Source organism: Urocitellus parryii, chromosome 2 (assembly GCF_045843805.1).
Source record: "Urocitellus parryii isolate mUroPar1 chromosome 2, mUroPar1.hap1, whole genome shotgun sequence".
Taxonomy (NCBI): Eukaryota; Metazoa; Chordata; class Mammalia; order Rodentia; family Sciuridae; genus Urocitellus; species Urocitellus parryii.
Window position 1 is genome coordinate 59,232,774 of NC_135532.1, and position 24,611 is coordinate 59,257,384.

The 24,611-nt window shown below is 32.8% G+C and overlaps 1 protein-coding gene across 3 annotated transcripts in view; it reads right to left on the minus strand.

Annotated features, from left to right (window-relative positions):
* The window catches only part of Pcdh9 (protocadherin 9), an 862,810-nt gene that overhangs the window by 540,283 nt on the left and 297,916 nt on the right, over positions 1–24,611 (minus strand). The window contains exon 2 of one of the 3 annotated variants that reach the window (XM_026395799.2): positions 525–626. The exons of the other annotated variants lie outside the window; for them this stretch is intronic. Coding sequence (XP_026251584.1) covers positions 525–626 — 102 coding nt within the window. The remainder of the gene's footprint in view (positions 1–524; positions 627–24,611) is intronic. 3 annotated transcript variants of the gene reach the window in all.

Genomic DNA, 24,611 nt, shown 5'->3' on the forward strand with positions numbered 1-24,611 from the left:
AAGTAATAGTTTTTTTAAGGTGAAATAAACATGGAAATATATCAAATTGAGGAAAAGTAGTTCAAAAAGGAAAAGATCAATTAAACTGCCAATTTAACTAGATTACACCAGAAAACATTGTCTCTTCTGTCTACCTTGAGTAAACGGGGATGAACAAAATCACTCCTCCAAACAAAGAGATGTGCATATGCTTTAGCTCAATTAAAAAAAAAAAAAAAGGAAATTTCTAAGTCCAAAAGAAAGCTACCCATTACTTTCTCCAAAAGTAGGTTTAGAAAAACATCATTTTTTATTCAGTGCCCAAAATAACTATTTAGTAGTTGGACCATTAACCCAGAGAAAATGTTTACTATTGATTTTTTTTCTAAAAGTATTTACTTAAAACTACTGTAAGCACCAATATTAAAATATGATCATAAAAGAGATCAGCAAAGAAAATATCTATAAAAGTTAACATAGAGCATTTAAAATCATGAGGAAAATGCAAATCACTTAAAGATGGTCTCAATAGAGATACAGCATACCTCGTAATGGCTTTCTTCACTCTCCTGAATGTGGAAACCCGCAGTGCTGGGACAATTCTGAGGAGTGACAGGAATATTGTCACTTTTGCTGTGTGAGTTACACTGAAAGAGATTACCAAATAATTGTGACAAACCACTCTACGTTTAGAGTGTCTACTGATGTCTACTGAGAGACAAGACTGTTTGCTATGAGCCTAATAATGGAATGCCATTGGAGCTAACACGTGTCTACACTAGTAGATACATGCATTATTAGCAAGCTTTTACAAAAAGGTAAAAAATATCCTCCAGATAAACAAATTGTCAAACTGTTTTTACAAAACTGAATATATGGTTTTGTATTTTTAAAGCAGTATTTATCTATTTATTTATTTCTTATTTTTAAGTACTTTTTTTTAGATGTTGATGGACCTATATTGTATTCATTTATTTATTTTCATTGTTGAGAAAAGACCCCAGTGCCTCACATATGCTGGGTAAGTGCTTTAACAGTAAGCCACAACCTCAGCCCTTAAAACAGTATTTATTTATGAAATGTATGACTTCAGTAGGTAATTACAGGGTGCTACTCTCTGTGGGAGGTAGGACCTAAAAGCTTGATTGATATTATATACATATTCACTTCTAAAATAGATATCAAAATTATTCCACTTACTGACAGTAATATGAGAGCATAATATTATTTTTCCCCACTAGGCCATGTTTGAATTATTTTATTATTTTTTTTTGCCAACTATTCCTTATTTCCTTCTATAGCACACAAAGGCCTTTATAAATGGTATATGTGAAAAAGATAAAACTGATAAAGTTTAGTATCTTAAAATATTAGCTCATTTTTCCTGTTCTAAATATAATGTATTTTTAAAAAACAAGTTAACTAAAATAATTCACTTGGAAGTGGATGTGAATTATAAAGCCTAAGATATTAAATTATGCTTGGCCTTTCTCTGTAAAAATGTTAAAATGGGTGCTTTCCATATTCCTTATAAGAGCTTATATGAAAATAAAACATATAAATTTCTAAGTTCTTTGTTTCCTTCTTCCTTAAATCTCTTCAGAGTGTCAAGGCAATATATTGTTTTTGGTGACTGGGGGGAGTATCAGGGGTACTCAAACCCTTAGCCACATCTCCAGCCCTTTTTTATTTATTTTTATTTTGAGCTAGGGACTTGGTAAATTGCTTAGGGCCTCCCTAAATTGCTGAGGCTGGCTTAGAACTTGGGATCTTCCTGACAAAGCCTCCTGAGCTACTGAGATTATAGGTATGCACCATCTTGCCCAGCAAGGCAATACATATTTAAAAGTATTGATTCTTGGTCATTTGTATGGCATAACTTTGTAATATCTAAGTTTTCTACTTTAATAAAAAGATTGTGGTTCCTCCAGAAGAGGTGCATCATTGACATATATCCTTTCTTCTTCCATAAGATACAATACAGGCACGCACATATTTTTATATTAAGGGGAAACAAACTATTTTTTTTCAAACTAGTATGCCATATTTTCTCTTAATTAATAAAATGTTACTTTACTCATCTCAATGAAAAATACTTTAGGAATTTACTGTTAGAAATATTTTTAGAGGTTGGAGAGGAATGGAAGGGGCATGGAATTAGAAATGATGGTGGAATGTGATGGTCATTATTATCCAAAGTACATGTTTCAAGATGTGAATTGGTGTGAATACACTTTGTACACAACCAGAGATATGAAAAAATTGTGCTCTATATATGTAATAAGAACCGTAATGTATTCTGCTGTCTATGTAAATTTAAAAAAATATATTTTTAAACGCAAATTACTTTTAGAATTTATTTAATTCACTGTATTTTCACTTCAGGACCATTATAGTAAACATTTAAATATATTTTTAAACACTGGATATCAACTGTTTTATTTATTTTTGTTTAAGAGAAAGAGCTATGCACATCTAGAAAGGCACAACTCAACTCTTTTTTTTAAAGAGAGAGAATTTTAATATTTATTTATTTATTTATTTAGTTTTCCACAGAGATAACATCTTTGTTTTGTATGTGGTGCTGAGGATCTAACCTGGGCCGCAAGCATGCCAGGCAAGCGCGCTGCCACTTGAGCCACATCCCCAGCCTCCACAACTCAACTCTTAAAAGGTTTATAATATGACTGTTTGGAGTTTATCATGAAAAATACTTTTTATGACCGTCTCCTTACAAATAACTTGATTTCAATCCTGTTCAAACTGGCCTCCTCTAGTAACTCTATGCAGGTAATTTAGTGAATGCAAGGACATTTTTGCTTGCAACCTGGATAATATTTATACATAGTTTGTATAATTGTTGCTTTTGATCTCTTCCATGCTCCTAAATTTGTCTGGACAACTTCATTGTTACCTATGAGGACCTTTTTTGGCTCTCTTCTCCATAGCAGAAAAGTGGGGGTATGCCTTTAAAACAGTTATTGTTATCTTTAATGATTCTGGATATTTTAATTACTCAAATTCTGTCCTGGCCTCTCCTCATAGGTATTCATGCTGATTGATTTTTTTAAACATCTTATTTATTATGCAGTTTTTCTTCTAAGAAACATTTTCCAAATTCCTGTGTCCCAGCAGTTGTTCACACAACTGTTCTATCACCTGGGGAGTATCTTAAAAATGTCAATGACTGAGCCCTGCCTCACACCTCTTAAATTAGAGCACAGGCATAAGTATTTTTTAAATACTCAGTTACTTCTAATGTGCAGCCAGAGTTAATCCCTGGGTTAAGATTAAAACTTTGCTCCTCAGGACACTATTTTGAATCTTGGACTCACTCTTTTTTCAATCTGATATCTTTCTCCTCAGTGTTAGTTCTTTCTTTAACTTGTCGTATTTTTTTTTTCATGGATATATCATAATGCCTTTGAACCTAAAAACAACTTTTACCTGCATAATACTTTATACCTTCACATGAAAGAAACAATATGTTAAACATAGAATTCTCTGCAGATAAGTAGGAATCCTTTAACAGATGGGGAATAGAGAGACCGAGAAATATTCATTGCCATTTAAGCAAGAATTTGCCCAGTAAAAGCACTCCTAAATGACAAGACTTGGGTTGTTCCCTCTCTGCTAACATCTCCCTCAATGGGTTCTTCTATTTGCACATTCACTCATTTATTCTGGTCATTTGCTCTTTGGATCATATTGAATCATTTGCTGATTGCATACCATATTAGGATTTTACTAGCTCATCAAGATATGGCATTTAATATCCATAATAGTCCCACCTTAGAAGTGAAACCATACATGGAAACAGATTGCAAGGAAGAAGAAACAACTAAATTATTAGATTTGAAACATGATTAGAATCTTGAAAGATCAGCTGATCAGAAGAGAATGGTTAGCATGCACTCAAGACACAAGGACCTACATGTATACAAAGGCTGGAAAAATGAATTATTAAGAGCCATGAGAAGTTTCATAGTAGTTCGACCACAGAGCATGTGAAGATGGATTTAAGCATAGACAGAAGTCATTAGTGCATTAAAATCAACATAGAACCAATGAGACATTATAGAATTGGACTTCATATAAGGGGTGACTACCCAGTGAGGGTGCCATTATTTCTTTGCTTCCAACCATACCCCAAAGAAACATGAAACATAAGCAAAATGAATGTATTTGAAATAGGACTGTGACACTGAGGAAAGTTCTCCCACCCCAGCAAAATTCTGCCAAACCTTTCCTGGGTCTAATTTTGCTGCATCCTCTACTTGCAGAATAGTAAATGCTAAATTTTCAAAGAAAAATTTTAACCCACTGTTACTCCCTCACTTTTTAGAATATTTGAGAGTTATGATGTAAATTGCTTCTAGGAATTACAAAGCTATAAATCAGAGCAAAACAATTAAAGTATCACTAAAAATAATATTTTGAGATCAAATATTATAACTAGCCAAAACATTAAGGAAAAAAATCTTAAGGAAAAAACAATTTAATCACAATGAATCCTTCCAAACAAGTTTCTACCTCAGGAAGAGTTGCTATCTAAAACAGGTTTATTTTAAAAATTTCAAGATTTTTTCCACCAAAAATGTTTACTGTTTGCCAAATTAAAAATGAATGACTATAAAATGAACTATGCTTAAAATGGATTTGCTAAATCAGATTTAATATTGCTAGGATAATATGGAAATCAAACTTGAGAGTTCTGCAGCTCAATAACAACAATAATATTAAATGGAAATTACTGAAACTACATTTGTTTTATAATTTAAAACCCATTTGATGCTTTCCTTTACCTGTGATTGATAGCCTGTATTTTAATATATGGATAAATCTTGCTTTTCCACAACACCTATTGAACTCCTTGTGAAAATTGTTGTTCACTACCTATAGAAATACCCACTCAAACTTGCCACATAAACAGGTACTGTAGCTCTTTTATTTTTGACACAAATTCCTAAGAAAGCGACTCATAGCTACAATATCAAGAGGAAAAAAGTCAACAGTAGCAAAGCAACAAAAGGCTTATGAAAATCACATAATCATAAATAAGACACAGCTATTTTCTTTGCTAAAAAAGGTGGTTCTTTACATTTTTCACCCATCTCTTGGGGAGCAGCAATATGCACTATTATTCCACAACTCCTCCTACCTCCTTAAAAACTCAAGGTTGTTTGCTAAAAATCAATGGCACTGTTATAAAATTCTTAGGATCATTATAGAAGTAGTAGCTTCATATTTTGTGCTATAGGTTTCATTAAATAACAATTCTATTTGTTAAAAAACTCCCACTGAAATATTATTTCTTCCAATTTTAACAAATAAGGATTTCTTTCATGAAGAACTATAAAACATTCTTAAGAGTTTTGATACAAAAATTCTGAAGGAAAAATTCACATTTGCCGAAAAGAATCTATATTGAAGAATTTCCTACACTTAGTGTCTCCAATTTATCTTCATCCATTTAGAGAAATTTACTTGTATCAATACTTCACCACCTCTATCCCACTGAAATTGGTCTACCCATAAACAACAAGGATTTTCATGTTCATAATTCAGAGGTCAATTCTCAGTCCTCACCTAACTTAAAATACTGGCCACTCCTCTCATTTGGATGCATTTTTATCACTAGCTTTCTAGGATACCACCCACTAAAGGTTCCTTCTTTTTTCACATGTTCTTTCTGGAATCATGTGGAAATTACTTAGCTGTTTATGTAGTTATTAAAAATTAAAGGACTAGAAAATATGAGGCCTGACCACTTCTTTAGAAGGTTTTTTTTTGCCCCAATGGTGTTAGTAAGTATGACAGTCATGCACACACAGAACAGTTCCTGGCTGCAAAATTCCTTCTCAAACACACGTGAACAATTTCTAATGCATAAGTAGACAAAGAAAGACCTCTATGCACCTGTCCTAAAAAATGTTATATCAAAACACATACTTTTATAAGTGCTCCAAGAAACAGATTAAATTTATACTCAAATTATGCATAGTAAGTTATTATTTCTGAAAAATTGTTCTAATCATTCAATTTCCTGGAACCTAATCTGTCTCACATCAGGACCTGGAGCCTGTATCCACAGCCTTCTACCTAATATTTTCTATATATCCTTTGCTTTAGGATAATTTTTCTGCTATCTTTCATCATGATTAGAAAACAAAGTGAATGTGCTTATTGGACTTCATTGAACACGTATGTATTCAGCTTGAGCAACACATGCTTTGATTTAAAATGAAAACACAGTATGATAAATGTTAAAACCAAATGTTATACAAATACCTTATCAAATCATAGTAATACAGATGGCTGAAATACTTGTCAATTTTAAGGTAGAGATTGCTTATATGAAGTAAGAAAAAGGCAGACCATGAGCAGATAGGAAGGGGAAGCCAGGTGTACATGTAGTATACACAGAGCCTATTTATTTTTAAAAATTGTTTGTTTTGTCTCTCATCTTTATTTTTTTTAATTTAAGACAAATATCATGAAATGTTAGCACGTTTTGATTTTCAGATTTGTGAACATAGGTGTTTTCCTTACTTTTTTTACTCTTTCTGACCTTTTCAAACACTTGACAATGAATAAACACATACAAAAAGAATTACTGTGGTTTTGTTAAAAATCTGTGCCATCCCTCTCACAAGATTATTGACAATGGTTTTGAAAGAGCTTAATAACTCTTATATCTTAACGCATGCACCATCAGAAATGAACAACTATGTGCTTGGCAAGTCCCCTCTGATTTGACTCACAATCCATCCTCTCATTTTTTGGTAGGAAATATTTTTGTAAAGCCCGGTTAAGAGCATACTGATGCTTCCTTCTGCGGTGGTACGAGAGCTTTCAGTTCTTTCTCTAACGCCCTGTAAAAGTAATTTTGCCTTCTTTCACTTCAAGAGGAGATGTGCTCCTCCTCTTGAGTTTGTTACCAGCACATAACACAAAGCCTGCAGTATTAGTAGTATACTTTATAAATATATTAAGGAAAATAGAATGGAATCACCATGTGACCCAGTTATCCCACTCCTAGTTATATACCCAAAGGACTAAAAACAGCATACTACAGTGACACAGTCACATTAATGTCTATAGCAGCTCAATTCACAATAGCTAAGCTATGGAACCAACCTAGGTACTCTTCAATAGATGAATGGATAAATAAAATATGGTACATATACACAATGGAAAATTACTCAGCCTTAAAAAAGAATGACTTTTTGACTTTTGCCAGTAAATGGAAGACTCTGGAGACTATCATGCAAAGTAGAATAAGTGAATCCCAAGAAAACCAAAGGTTCAATGTTTTCTTTCCTATGTAGATGTTAACACACAAAAAGGGGTGGGAAAACAGAAGTTCAGTAGATTAGACAAACAGGAATTAAGGGAAGAGGGGAGGGATAGGAATAGAAAAGACAGTATAATGAATCTAACATAACTTTCCTATGTTCATATATGAATACATGACCAGTGTAACTTCACATCGTGTACAACCACAAGAATGGGAACCTAATTAGAATAAGTTATACTCCATGTACATATGTTAAAATACACTCAATGTTTAAAAAAATTACAAAATCAAAAAAAAGGAGAAAAAGACTAAATTTTTACAAAATTGTATGATAATCTACATTCATCTATTTTGTTTTGACTTCTCTCTGGGTGATGATTTATTTGCAGTCAGTCATTTTTCTTTTTCATTTTCTATTTTTTTTTACCCCACTAAATGAGCTACTTGAAAATTAGCATTTCTAATACCTAAACTTTATATCACAAATGATATTTCAGAAACAGGTCACAGTGATATTGTAACTTGAAAGTTTTCACAGTAGGAACATTAAACAAAGCAGCAGTTCAGTCATCATGCTTTGCCCCTCCACCTGGCCCCTTAGCAGTTCATGGCAAGAAGTAATTTCATCAGAGTAATATGCTAAAATGTAAGTGAAAAATATTGATTTTATCCACTGCCTATATAAACAAATTAGGTCCTGTTCACTTTTGGGAACTACTACATTCCCCTGAGAGCCGACTTTGCAAAATCGATACTCTTTTTTCATCAGGGGGCAGTAGCCCCATTTCTACACTTATGCAAGGTGACTGGAATCTGCTTCAATACCATCAGGAACCTACCCTCACCCTCCTCATTTTCTGTATGTAAATTCTCTTGATCTTTTTCAGATCCCCATTTCAGGTCTCCTTTCAATCTAGGGTCACCTTTTTTTATTCCTTATTGATGCCTCAGAGGTAGCCCCTCTTCTCTCTTCTCCCTCAAAAAAATGCTTCCTTTCCTTCCTGTTCCAAAAAGCCATTTCCATTTTTAATCCAGATTTGCAGAGAGATTAGCCAGATGGAGGTAGTCACAACTGCTCAATGAACAGTGAGAAGTTGACTATTGCAAGTGGGATTTATGAGAAAACAAAAGCTGATTTTATATAGTATTTTGGCACAGGCCATTAAATAGACCAGTTGGCTCCCTCAATTATAGTCCCCATGATCAAGTGAAGTTAACAGATAAAAAGATAAATATCTTATGGTGTACTTTGTTGTTGCAATTGGGCTACTTTCAAAGCATTAATGTGATATTTACCTCGATTTACAACATTATAGTACAATAATGGAAGCCATGTGTTCCAAAACTGTTAAGATACAGGAAAATTTCATATGCAGAAAACATCTTAACCAATATAAGAAAGGATTTGGAAAAAAAATCTAAGAATGTGAAATTAAAGTCTGAAGAAATTCAGTAAACTGAATGCCTGATGAAACTTTTTTTTTTTTCTGGTTTAGAAATCCCACCTTTATATGCTATTCTAAATTTAATGGTCTCTGTCATAGCCGGGCTGACATTTTTTAAGCAATTTTAACAGTTTTATAAAATGTATAGGTGCCAAGCACCATAACCAAGAAATAGCTTTCTCCCTCTGTGTTATTACTTAAATGGTATTTCAGAGCAACCTTTTGTCATAAACATTTTGGTTAGTATAAAGTTTTAGCAAATCTGTGTGTTGTCTGTTCCCTGAGAATGTGAGTTCTTTTTCTTTTTTATGTGTTTATGGGCAAAGCTTTTCTTAAGGGACTATTGACAAGGGCAGAAACAGAGATAAATGGAGACAGGGATAGAACTGGTAGTATAGATATGTTCCAGACATAAACAATCATTCAGATTAGGAAAGGACTAGGTGAATTTTGCCTCTATTTCTGCACACAACATTTGATAAAATTGGGGAATAAGGATAAAGAGTTTTCCATTTTTATAGAATTTTTGAAAATTTGATCAAGAATAAACAAGAGCATTCTGTGTCAAAGTTACTCAGCAGGTCCCTCTAAATGTACAATAGAGCAAATTTTTATGAACGGAATGTTAACTGTGCCAAAGAGACTCAAGGTAGAGGTGCTGGGGTGCTGGGCATGGGAATGGGAGTACAATTTTGCTTAATAAATAAATACATGGAACTGTAAATCCTTCATAAGCATTCACTGCAACCTCTCTAACTCAATATAGATAAACTAGATGCATTTTTAGGTCATTATTCACCAAGGAAGAACAATGTAAGACCACCTTTATGTAGATCACAAAATCTTAGCTGCCACACTTTTCTTTAAATTGTTCATAGATGTTATATAGAGTTTTATGCAATTTTTTGACCCAGTTGTTATGGCCATACATTGAAATAAAATTTCCTCAGAAAGTATACTTCAAATACTAATGATCTATGCTTTGCAGTTTCTCCATTGGTCCCCGCAACTCTTGTTTTATTACCTTACTGTAAAGCTACTTCACAAGAGCAATAATATATTGAAAGCTTTTAAATTCTAAAAAGATTATACATTATATACTGCAGCAGAGCAATGTTAATGTAAGTTGGCGTTGCACATTGCAAATTAATTTTGCATTTTAAATAAATAGAAGCAGGCAATGTGGTACTTCAGAACTTTCCACACACTTACAAAGAGACATTTTTCAGTGCCAAATTAATTAAGATTATATCCAAAACAATATTTTTCAGATCATTTAAGTTCATTTTTAAAAATGTATTTTCATAAAACCCCTTAGATTTTTTTTATACATTTATCACTAAACTGTGTTTATACCTCAAAAAAAACCCCTAAAATCTAAATTTCCTCCACACAAATAAAATTAGATTGACTAAAAGCATCCTTAAAAATCCAAGCATAATGGAAGAAATCCTGTTTTAGAAGTGTATGCTGGGAATCTGAGGGTAAATCTTTTTGTTATGTTTTCAAACCGAACAAATTCATGGAATGCTACATAAACAATTGCCTTTGCTTATTTCTACTGGTATTTAATTTTCATTCTAGGTAAGTAATGCTTAAGAAGGTACAAGTAAATGCATTTTTTAATTGGTTAAAATTTCCAAGAGTTTTGAAAAAGTGCAAAATATATAGTATTAAAACTAACTTATTAGAAAACAGCACTATAATTTTATAACATGTTTATAACTAGCATGAATGGCACTAAGATGCATACTTGAGTCTAAAACCAAAGGGAGTCCAGGAACATAATGATGGGCTCTCCATACAGTAAATATTATCCTATTAAGAAGCAGCTATTCATCCGTGAATTGCATTTATATGTGTGCACACACACATGAACACATGTACCATGCTTATAAATATGTGCTTATATTTGTATTAAGGGAATATTTATTCTGCAGAATTGACTTCATTAATTGAGTATTTTATGAAATATTTTAGCTTACAATATATAAACATGAAAAATTGTATGCTATATAAATATGCATTTATAAATTTATCCATGTGATAAATAACCATATATTGCAGTAAGTTAATGTAGTTTATATCTAGCATAAATGTACCTTGCATTTTGAGGTAAAATATTTCTGAAAAAAAATATTCTGAGAATTATAATTGTACTTTCAAGTTTCTCTGGTAAAGAGAAAAATTTAAGTATCTAAATTGAGCTTGTCTTCATAATATGAAAAATACATTAAAAATAAGCTTTTAAAATAATATTAAACTTGGCTATCTGCATGCCAGTTGTTGGAAACAAGTCTGTAAGTCAACTTTCTGCCAAAGGCATCAACTAACAAATTCAGAGATTCAAATCTAGAGTGCTTTCAAGTAAATTCAGAATTCAAGGCTGTGCCAGTTACTTGAATACTGCCTTTTTAAGGCAGATTCTTAAATAAATTCAATGGCTTAATATTCTTCTCTTCCTGGAAAAATTTCTAAAACTGACCCATCTTCTGAAGCTTGAACCAGTATATGTAATAGTACTGTGGTGTAGGAGTGGGAGCACAGTATGCTTTGTTGTTTTAATTGCACACTAAAAACTAAACAACCAGGATACCTGTAATCCCTGCAACTCAGGAGGCTGAAGCAGGAGGCCAGCAAGGTCAAGCCCAGCCTGAGCAATTTAGCAAGGCCCTGTCTCAAAAAATTTTTTTGAAAAAGGGCTGGAGATATAGCTCAGTAGTAAAATGCCCCTGGTTCAGTCCAGAGAAACTATTCTTTGAATAGACTATTTCAAAATGTATGTTTCTAAGTTTAATATTTCATATTTTGATCTCACATATGCAAATTGTACCATATCTTCATCTGAGTAAAAATGAACAACTTTCTCATTACTGATTGTAAAAGTGATGTCCTAATTCTGGAAAGTACCAAATGGCACTCAGGGGGGATTAGACTAGAACCTCAGCTGTACTACCATCTGACATCCTCAGTGTCCTTATCTGTAAAATAAATTTAGATTAGAGAATTTACTTCACTTCTCCAAGTCTCAAACCGGTGTTGTGGTTTTGATGTAAGATGCAAGAGAAAGTTTAGAGGTGAAATGAATAAGTTATAATAGCCTTAACCTAATCAGTGCATTAATCCCCTGAAAAGGATTAACTGGATGGTTATTGTAGGTAGGAAGGGTGGCTAGAGGAGAATGGTCATAGTGGCTTGTCCTTGTTGAGTGGAGCTCCCTTTCTGCTTCCCGGTGTCATGTCTTGAGTGGCTTTCCTCTGCCACATCCTTCCACCCTGATGTTCTGCCTCACCTCAGGCCCAGAACAATGCTCTCAGCCATCTATGAACTGAGACCTATGAAACTATGAGTCACAAAATAAACTTTGTCTCCTCTAATTGTTCTTGTCAGGTCTTTTGGTCACATTACTAAAAAAGCTGACTAAAACATGTAGTCCATATATAATACATTATTTCATGTATCATCCTAAAACCTATGGTAGACTTTTGTTTTTTTTAATAATAGTCTCTAACTTTAGAACTTCATAAAAGGGTGCACATATTTGAAAAAAAAGGGAATGCAAGAAACCACTACTTCTGTTAAAACCATTTGCTCATTGCAGTGATATTTCAAAATGTGTATTACTCTATTAAAACTTAGTTTTCATTTTCCATCTACAACTAGGGGGTGGGGGGCAGGCTATTAGGGATTTAACCCAGAGGCACATAAACACGGAATCACTTCCCCAGCCCTTTTTAATTTTGTAATTTTGAGTTAGTAAGGCTCTAAAGAACTTAGTGAGATCCTAAGTTGCTGAGGGTGGCTTTGAACTTGGGATCCTCCTGCCTCAGCCTTCAGAGTATCTAGGATTATAGGCATGTGCCACCTTCCAAGGATCCATTTATATATATTTATATTACATATATTTTTTATCTTAGAATATTTATTTTTTCCAAGTTATTTATTTTATTTAAAATGATTAAAAATGTTAATTCACAGAACTATATCACCTGGTAACATATTCCATATGTGAACATTATTAAGAAAACGTATGAAAAGCAAACATTAAATTATTTTTCAAGATTATATCCCATTTTTTTATTCAGAAAGAGAAAAAGATCACAAAGGACTGATACCTATTGATTATAACTCCATTTATTGACTATACATCCACTTTATTTGCAGATATAAATTGATACTTCAAATATCTTTTGAAATATTTAAAGATAAATAGAGCCAAATTAAATAAACTAATTACAGTGATATTGAATGGAAAGTCTTCTACAATTTTAGAATTTATCTAGCTGTGCCTGTTCAAAAGGCTAGAGTGTTTCTAACGTCTATTTTTAAAGTTAAAGTTCTGTATATTTTAAGGAACAAAACTGAGAAACATGCTCACTTTCAAGATCTTATAAATGTTTCTTCTTATGGAATTGGGCAAAGAAACCCTGAGGGAATATAATTATACAAACAAAGAAATATCTGCTAATAGAGTCCGTCTTTTGAATTAGTTTGTCTCCAAGCTCCAAACTAATATAACTTCAGCAAAACCACTTTACTGTTCATCTTTTAATCTTCAGGTGATAGAATCTTAGCACTTAGATGACTTAGAGTCATGAACATGTCTCTCATTTGTCCTCAGGGAATTGTTCCCCTGGAGAAGATAGGTATGAAGGTGAACCAGAAATGGACTACAGAAACAAAGACAGAAAAATCACTTAGAAAATGTATATTAACAAATATAAAGCACAACTGTATAAAAATGTATGATAAACTATATGATTCAAAATTCTACTCAGGAAACACATAAAATGCTATAACATGTATGAGGAGTCTGCCAAATAAATTCATTCATTCATCCAAGTACTTAATAATGAGTTGGTTAAAAAAAAAAACAACAGAAATAATAATTGTCTTTAAGGAGTTTTCAGTATTCGAAAGGTGGTCATTTTAATAAACTCTCTATATCCCCCAAATATATTCAGCAGCATATGTAGATGTTCTTAAAAATTTAAAATTGAAGGGGAGAAATAATAGAACTTGAAAATAGTAGGATTCAATTGTGTAATAGTTATAGGGGTGTTTTACCCCTATATAGCATTCTTCAATATAGAATGATAACTGTTTGTTGTAGAATAGCATATTTTTAATCTTACAGTGGTATTAAAATAAATATATTCACTGTAGCTGATTGAGGTTTCATATTTAAGCTCGTGATAGAATATATGACTTGGAGAAGGGAGCAATAGTTCAACATAATTAAACAATATATAAAGAGGAGATTTTGTAAAATATTTCTTTAAATATTATTAATATTGATAGAAATCCACTTCAAATTAAAATAACTTATAATTCCAGGAAAATAATTCTAGGAAAACTTATATATTATCTCAACTTAAAATTCATTATCATTGAAACACATTTCTTTGTGATCTTGCATTGACATTCTTTCACAATTTCAAACTCTTGATAAAACAATTTCATTCTTTAACAAATTTCAAGCTCTTTATAAAACAACTTTAAATAGTTTTTCCTCAGCCTTAAATGATTAGAATGTAACAAGGTGGAGTGGACTTTCTCTCTCCTCTTTAATAAAAAAAAAAAAAAAAGCAAAGAAAAAAAGATTCTGCCAGACTACTCACATGGTATCTTTTCTCTACCATTTGATTGCCAAGAGACCTAAGATACACAGAGAATGAAATCATCAACATTAATTTGTGTTGGTTTCTTATCTCTCTGACAAGTATTGTTTAAATTAACTCTGTAATCCAAAATGTTCTGCAATCACTCTAACTACTGTGGGACATGTTAAAAAACAAAATATGACATTCTCCAGATTATGGAGGCTCAGAGCTTGTGGGATGTTTGTGTGCATGTAGGCAAGTAGAAGGAGCTAACTGGGTAAGAAAGCTGGCTTCTTTTGAGACTCAACATGAAAAGAAACAGGAAATAAGAATAAATATGATTCAGACTCCTGACACTGAGCTCAGTAGCTCTGAGTCCCTCTTTGCCTTTCTTTCAGCCCCAGCTCTTTTTAAGTCCTATTAGATCTCTCTTTTTCTCCCATCTGTGGCACTGAAACTCTGTTCTGGAAGTCTGGGCTTGAAAATTGTGCTTGCAAGCAAGGATCTGTAGCAATTTCTTTCTCTTCAAGTGACTTCAACATTTGGTAGAGTCATGGAATATTAAATGAGAACAGGATATTAGAGACTTCTTTCTTAACTTCTATTATTGATGGGAAAATTAAAGAGCAGAGACTGACTGATTTGGGATGAAATATTTAATGATCAATGAATGATGTATTTTATTTTACTTAGATGACATATGGTAAAAAATTATCTTAATTCTTTTTAAAATAATTGAAGCAAAGACAAATTCAGACATATTCTCAATCCCATACATTAAATTACACATTTACAAAGTTTATGAGTCCTTCTATCTGCCATGCAAGAGGCTAATAACAAAGACCTATCAATAGATCAGGTTTAGAGTCTGTAGGACATTCAGTCCAGATGGCCATTCAGCTTAATAGGTGGAAAAATTGCCCCTGGAAGGGACTTCTAACCAAATCTTAAGAAACCATCTGCTGAACTCAATATTCAAATGTACTCACAGAGCACACCTTTCCTCAATCCAAGCCAAGATGTCCCATGTTCAAATATTGCGAGGTCCAAAGGACCAATAAGATATTCCATAAATCCACTAAAACAGAGAGTCTGAGGAACTTTTTAAAACCACTCTGAAAAATGTGCATTTGAATATAGTCAAGTGCATAGGTCTACATATGGCAACTGTGTATGTAATTTATGGCTATAACTTAGGCTCTTTTGTATTAATGGTTGATTGTAAGTTCTGAATAAATTTTACCAACTCCCATTTGGTGCTCTTAAGCTAATTGATGTTGTACATATCTTCTCAAAATACAGAGTATTCTTTCCATTCTTATTCCCTGGTGAGTTCTCTAAAGCATGGAGAAGTGTAGAAATTTGTTCACAGTCTTATTAAAATAAATAGCTAAACACAACCATGGAAGCTTGCCTAGGGAAGGAAAACTCATACCCACATAGATATATATACACCTAACAAAGGGCACATTCAGCAAATATTTACAAACTTTTAAACAAGCTGTGGAAAGTGCACATGAAAGATAACAAAACCTCATTTTCTGCTGCTCATTAAACTGAAACTACTTGCAAATGAAGTTTCTTAAAAAATGAAGTCAGTACCTGCTTTTTCTTACTTCAGTTGGCTACTTCATATATTGAATATCAACTAATAAAACACACACTTCACTTGTTGAATACTTTATCCACTCATTTGATGTTTTATGTTGATGTCAAATTAGACAAGGCAACAACTTTTGCACAATTTATTTTCATGTATAAACAAGAGTACATTTGAAAATGAAGTGCCATGAAACTAAGCCTTTGAGAATATATTGCCAGCAAAAATGCAATACACTAGCCTAACACATATTTTACTAATGTAGACTGTTAAAGGCCAAAATTGTTCTTTCAATTTTTTCCCATCTTTGAAAAGCATGAGCCAGATGACTCATCATATTCTAGAAACATTTTATATTTTAAATCCTTTTGAAACATAACCACTAATGAGTTATTTGATTACCATAATCAGAAACACTAATCACTACAGTCTTGATGAAAATTCAGACATTATCTCAAGAGGGCTCTGGTCAAATAAATGTTGGCTTGTCATTTGTTTTCATGATAGTTATTCATAGTGAGTCAGTCTAAAATAAGTTTATGCAAAAGAAGTGTCAATTGGCGTGAGAATGCAAGACAAATAACAAATATACATGACAGAATCTACAAGAAATCTCTTCATTTCATTAAAATTTTATATATATATATATATATATATATATATATATATATATATATATATATATAAAAGAGCCAAGCATGTGGATCCCAATAACTTGGGAGGCTGAGATAAGAAAATAAAAAAATTCAAGGCCAGCCTAGCAATTTAGTGAGGCCCTAAACAACTTAGTGAGACCCCATCTCAAAATAAAAAATATAAAGTGTTTAAGTTCCCCTGGGTTCAGTCTCTAGTACCAAAAGAATACAAATAAAAATTTAAAAAAATTAAAAAGACACAAACATTCTCTTACTATGATGTTCAAAGTAATAATGTACTTTATATGAAAAATTTTGCAAGTTTGAAGCATCTTGTTTTCACTTTAGCACTTATATATACAATAAACTTTATACTAAAGACAGACCCCCTCCACTTCAACCAAATCCATAGAGACCTCCCTCTGTAGAGGAGGTCTACCTCCAACACCAACACACTTGCCTCTCTTATTCTCTTGCCCTACAGAACCAGTACATTCAACATGAAGCATGCCTAAGACACCAAGGGAAGCAAAATCTGGAGGACCAGTATACTAAGAACTGCATATAACTACATTCAAAGATGAATGTTTACTCTTCCATGTTTTTGTGAAAATGTAAAACAAGAAGGAAAGAAAGTTTCAGTTGGTGATTGAAACTTCAGTTGAAGACCAGGAGTATTCAAAGACCCAGAAGCTGCCATGTAAAATTTATGAGGATTTAGGAAAGAGAAAGTACACAGAACTATCTTTTAAGATTGTTAGTAGACTTAGCGTTTTTATTTTTAATTTTATTACATATGTGTGTATGTAAGTGTGTATAAATATATATGTATATGTGTATATGTGTGTGTGTATTTCTGTTCTAGGTGTTGAACCCAGGACCTTCCAAACATGCTGTACAACTGAGTTCCTGAATATGTCTTAATTTACCATTTTAGCAGTCTTTTGCATCACTGTTATAATAGTTTTTACTAAAATTCCCACCTTCAAAAATATATATAAGTAGAGAGGTAGAATATGTGCCCAGAGATCAAATGGATGACCCATTACTTCAATACTATCATGATAAGGCTACTAAATATTCCCTCTATAATCAGATGCATTTAAACCCAGATAACAGTGCAACTTTTCTGCTTCTAAAGGATTTATGGAGATGGTTTTTGATCATGGTAAAATAAAATCACGTTATAACCATGTTATATTATTCTTCCTATACTTAATCTATCTCACTGGTATTCTGAACCCTATTTTCCTCATGTTTCTCTCATTGAGCACTTCATAAAGACTACTCTGTATCTTCTGTTTTCATCTTCTTTAGTTCCTAATTACTCCTCAACTTTGTTAACACTGACAATTACTCCTGGAAAGCAAGCTCTTTACTTTTCCCTACTAACTTGATACATCTCTTTATCTCTGGTCATTTCCAATTCTATGACTGTTCCTTGTACATAAAAAAAAAGCTTTTTCATTAGTGTTTTTCTAGTCCACATTCTTGGTTAGCTTGTTTTCTTGCTATTTATTACTTCTCTGGGAAACTCCTTGGATTCCATAATTTCAGTTGTCTCTTACACACCTACAAGTGATAACCAACTATTCTCCTATGTTTAATTCCCCAGAAACTTTTGTAATATTTGCTTATTGCTAAGTATTCTATCTTGAATTCCTCCAGGCATCTTAAAGACACTTGTCCAAAGCCAAAGTCATTAGCTTACACTTTCCCTAGTCAGTCTTTGCATCCACAGCAAATACAACTCCTTTAACATTCATTTCTCTCTATGATAATTAAACTTGTTTTTTGTGTATATTTTCCCTTTAATGTCCCCAGTGTTGTGCAATGTATGGTAGGTAGTGAATTCTTAAAATGTTTTTTCAAGCAAATTGAGCATCTTCAACTTCCAATTCTGCTGTGGAATCACATTATAACCATGTTATATTACTATTCAAAATGCTGTATAGATTTTCTATGGCTAATTGGAAAAAATGACTATTTGGGATTATTTAGTTAGACAGTTGCATGGAGGCATTGCCCTTAGAGTGTGATAATGGAAAAAACATTGTATTCACTGTAAAACCAAAGTAAGTGATCCAACACCTAAGCCCCAATCTTCTTACAAAGATAATAACCCCTCTCCTGCCTCTCAAGGTTAGTAGCTAATAGGCTCAAATGTGATAATCAGATACAAAGAAATAAAGAAAAAATGAAAAGAAAAGAAAGGTATGAAGGACAATACAAAGGCAAGCTCTGTCAATCAATTTTAAAATTTGATTATACCAATGTGACTTTACTATTCCTTATTAGGTTTAGATTTTAAAACTAGCATGGTGCTCATTTTTTTAAATAAACAAATAGAGCATTTTTCACACTCTTCCACTTCTTGAAGACATCCATGTAACTGATAATATGTCTGCCCCTAGGATAACCTCAAGGATATACTGCCTGTGACCCTTATAGCACTGTACCAAAAGTGAACAGTGGCACCTTATTATCCAGAAGGATGTGTGTTTATTAAACATTGCTTTTATTTACTTGGAGAGACTTGACTTAATGCACCATTTAAGATTTGTACTTTTAACTTAATCAGGAATAATAGGAATAGGTAGACATTTTTTGCCCTGAATTTTCAAATAATATATGCAGAACAAGAATGAAAGGAGATATCCCCATATGGGGATTTGTTTTCTTGGTAAATAAAGAAAAAACTTAACTGTATTTTTGACTGTCACTAATTTTCAGGACTCTTATCACAACTTTCTGAAAATTCTCCAGCTACAGCATTAATCCCCTTGAAAGGGAGACGCTCAATTTACAGTGCATTTTTGCATGTCCCTAAACAAGTCCTGAATGATGAATTTCACTGTCTGACTGTGGTGGTTTACCTCAGCACATAATTTCTTATATTAATAACCTTCCCCACAGGAGTGAATGACCTTCTATAAATACAATCCCTCCATTCAATCAAAAAATTAAAGCCTGTAACCACCTCATAATTCATCATCTATTTTACAGGCAATTGTGGAAGCAAAAACAAACACAAATCCCCAATCTTCAGCCCATGTAATGTAAAATTATGCAGGCTTCTACACTTATGTAACATGGATATATTGAAAATTACGTAGCATTTTGTGTTCCAAATCAATTCTATTGAGTGAATTCCTGCTTCCAGTGAGCTGTAATTCTCAGAGGAAAAAAAGAATAAAACTAACTCCTTTTTAAAAATCAAAGGCATCCTAAAACAATAACTTCCTGAATGTTGGTATATTATCAGTCTTTAAAAAAATGTTTCTTCATATGAATGCCTCTGAAATTATGGTGATGCCAGATAATAGAGTTATTCTTAGAATCTTCAGAACTACCATTTACATAAAACTGTCTTAGTGTGATTCTCAAAATTTAGTAAAGGAGTCATCCTTTTTGAGTGAGGACGATCAACATTTGTACTGAATTTCAGTACACAGAAAGACACAAAAATACATGTTTAACATACTAATGTACATCTTAGTTCCCTCTCACAAAGACATCTACCTGCAAAACATAATACTAGAGCTGAGAAAAGAGTTATGTCAAAGAACTCTGGTAACCAGAAAATCTCAGACAAGAGTATTGTGCATTCCCAAAGTATGTAAATTAGGAATTCAGGATAGGATTTTAAAATTCAATATTCTTTACTACCTTTAATTATGGTATCTGTGAACACAGAGATTATATTTACATAAGAAACAGTCTATTTGTAAGACAGAAAAGCCAAAAATAGATTCAGAACTGCTTTTTTGTATAATTCAGGTAACTCAGTGCTCTTGGGCAGGTTCTGATGCATTATCCAGTTGACAAAACCAGGGTGAAGAGCTACATCCATTTACCTGTGGTCCTCTCACATAAGGTAAGTAATCTTTATTTTACCAAGAATACATGACATCAAAGTCAATTCTAGCAGAAGTCTTATAACAGATCTAAAATTTGCCTCTTAAACATACACGCACACACACTTACACATAAAGTAAGAGCAAAGCACATATTCAGACCTCACTTGGGGAGACATAAAGAGACTAAAACATACTGTAGATCTGTTAGAATATCACACAGCAGGTAAAGATAGCGTGTTTTTGGTTTTCTCCCTATTGGGTATTATGTGATTGCTGTCTATTTTGAGAACAGTGAACTGAGGTAAGATGAGTGGTTGGCGAGACTTCTGGACAAATCCTTTTAAGATCAATAAATGGGAATGGATTCAAATGAAAAGTTTCTTCTCAGCCAAAGAAACAATCAGTGAGGTGAAGATAAAGTGTATAGATGGTTAAAAAAAAAAATGCTCCCAAACACACAGAACACTAATCTCCAGGATAAATAAAGAACTCAAAACAACAACAACAACAAAACCTTAACACCAAAAACAAAACAAAAAACAAATAACCCAATAACCCAATCAATAAATGGGCTAAGAAACTGAACAGACACTTCTCAGAAGATATACAACTGATCAATAAATATATGAAAAAATGTTCAATATCTTTAGCAAAGAGAAATGCAAATCAAAACTTCTCTAAGAGTTCATCTCATACCAGTCAAAATGGCAGATATTAAGAATACAAGCAACAATAAATGTTTGCAAGGATGTGGGGAAAAAGGCACACTCTTACATTGCTGATGGGATGGCAAAGTAGTGCAACCAATCTGTAAAACAATATGGCAATTCCTTAGAAAACTTTGAATGGAACCATCATTTGATCCAGCTATCCCACTCCTCAGTTTTATACCCAAAGGACTTAGAAACAGAATACTACAGTGAAGAGCCACATCAATGTTTATAGCAGCACAATTCACAATAGTTAAATTGTGGGACCAACCTAGATGACCTTCTGTATATGAATGGACAAAGAAACTGTGGAATATTACTCAGCATTAAAAGAGAATAAAGTCATGGAATTTGCATGTAAATGGATAGAGTTGGAGAATATCATGTTAAGTGAAGTAAGCCAATCCCCCAAAACCAAAGCCCGAATGTTTTCTCTAAGAAGTGGATGCTGATCCATAATGGGGGCAGGAGGAAACATGGGAGAATGGAGGGACTTTGGACAGGACAAAGGGAAAGGGGAAGAAGGTAGCAGTCATGGGGGTAGGAAAGATGGTGGAATGAGATGGACATCACTACCCTAGGTACATGTATGGAAACATGAATGATGTGACTCTACTTTGTCTACAATCAGAGAAATGAAAAATTGTACTCCATATGTGTACTATAACTCAAAATGCATTCTACTGTCATGTATAACAAATTAGAATGAATAAATAAAATTGAAAAATAAAATAAAACCATTAAAAAAGAATGTACACTTGCTCATGAATAATTCCTATACTGATTAATGTTAAAGATTATAATGAATACTGGATTAAATAATTATATGCCAAAATTTAAAAATAATAATAGCAGCGCTTGTGGTCACTTAAACTGTTCTGAAATGTACTTTTGTCACCAGAGGCAGTTGTCATGTAGCTAATTGCTTTGTAGGAGAGTTGAGGTATATTGCCACACCAGTATCACTGCTGAGAGGGCAAAATGTTTATGTAAACAACATTGTCAGTTCCAGATTGCTAGTGACATGGCTCACAACCTAGGTAAACCTGCCTCATGTACAACTAGTTGCGATATTTTGTTTTCTTTTCATACAGAGAACTATGTCATCTCTTCAATTTATTATTCTCTGGTATTAGAAAAGGCCCCTAAGTGAAACTGACAATCTTGTGATTGACTATGCACAGATTCAGTGGTGCAGAAATTAAATGTGAGACAAACATGCACTTTACAAAATTTGTCAATCTTCTGTACAAATGTATGAGAATATATAAAATATACACATTTATATATACACACACATTTATATATATACCCATTTATATATATATATACCCATTTATATATATATATGTATGTATATACATATATATAAACCTGCTCATTTCAATAGATAAGAAAACTGAAACATACAGTGACTATGTAATTTGTTTTCTCTGATAAGTGGATGCTGATCTATAATGGGGGCAAGGGGAAACATGGGAGGAATGAAGGGACTTTGGATATGACAAAGGGAAAGGGAAAGATAATTGGTTTAAAAAACCCAGATGCAAATTCCCTGGAATGGTTACTACCCCTATGTACTGGGCATGATACTGTTCTATTACTGCCTTTTAACAAAGGTGAAGCGATTTCCAGAATCAACAAAAATTTATTAAAGCATCTCCATAATTCTTTTCACATTAGTAGGTGTACTGTATCATAGAAATGTTGTCCATTTTATGCTTAAATGTAGTACATAACATATCCATAAGAGTTAATACCCTATGTCTAAAAAACGTTTTAATGACAAAGGATCTTGTCTTATATATTCCCAGCAGTGAGCTTCTAAGCTGAAGTCAGAATTTAAAAGCACCCACTCATTTTGGTGAAGAATTAAAGCAGTAAGCATGTGGTCCCAGAGAAAAACAAAACAAAAAACCCTGATGTTAGAGAAACAGAAACCACCTACTCTTAAAATCTAACCAGCATCTCTTTGTTTCACAAAATCTGTTTCATCCTTAGTATATTTGATCAGTGGCTATTCATTCCTTTATTCCATATTAGTTTTCAACTTTTTTATTTTATATTCTGGACATATTTTTGGAAGGATGAGAACAAGTTGTGGCCATCAATCCCCATGTAAACAAGTAGCCATCCTTTTCTCACAAGAAGTGCATCAGACAAAACTTGTCTTATAATTTGTAAACCACTCTTCTTAACTCTAGTCAAATCAGATAATTAGCGTTACATTTGGAGATATGTTGGTATTTTAGCTCAGGTATTTCTCAACTGCAGAGTGGGGCTGATGAGGAAAAAAATATAAAGCATTAACCCTTTCATATGGTGCTGCTTTGAATACAATAAAATTTCAATTATTCTCCCCACTATGTTATTGTTTTCAAATATATTGCAGTTAAGCACATACTTTGTGTGAAAGAAAAATGTTGAAAGCATACTGTCTATGTTTTGTAAATATTTGCAAGCAACACTTTTTAAATTATGTCTGAACACAGATAAAAAATTTTATGTATTGAGTAATGCGATGTAATGAGATTCTACCAGTATTTGAAGTTATTAAGTAATCTTTTCACTTAAAGAATATCTCTAAGAAATTTCATCATGTACTATTCACTTAAAGAATATCCCTAAGAAATTCCATCATGTACTATTAATACATTCAATATAATAATAATAATAATAATGGGTTTATATAAATAATAAATCTGAAAAAGTATATAATCAGTTTCACAATTTTTGAAATTACTATTAGTATTTATGTGAAAAGTATACAGATATGAACATATGAGTCCATATATCAAGTAGATACATTAGGTACAAAAAAAGCCCAGATACCATCTGTGGTTATGGCTCAGTAGTAGAGGGCCTGCCTGGCATGCCTGAGGCACTGGGTTCAATCCTCAGCACCATAAATAAAAGCTAATGCGTCCATCTACAACTAAAAAAATCTGCAGGTATTTTCCATAGTAAAGGAATTTTATTGCTTATAGTTAGAATTTTTGGACTTTCAAGTTGAATAGTACAGCTAAGTTGTTATTTCAGTATGTAGGATCTGGATCTGTAGAAGGCAATATTTCACAAGGTACATTGGCATGCTGGGACACAGAATACAAGCCCTTAATGATTTTCAGAATTCACCAAGTAGCATGAACACATAAATAAATGGAGCAAGTACAAACATATTTTTTGTGTAGAATATTAAGGATCTCAGGAAATGATCTTAAGTTGTCATGTTGGAAATGAGAATAATATAAATCATAAAACCAAAAGTCTCATAAATAGACTAAAAATATTAAATCTATTCTCTGTCAATTCAGGTCAACTGTCAATATTTTATTCTGAAATACTTTTAAATGGACTAGAAAATACAGGCTAGTGATAGATGATTATTCAGAGAGTTTAAAATATGACTTTGAAATATTTTTTCAATCAAATGGCTTTTAGTGGTGAAAGTAACTCCCCTTCTCCTACTTAGAGTCCTA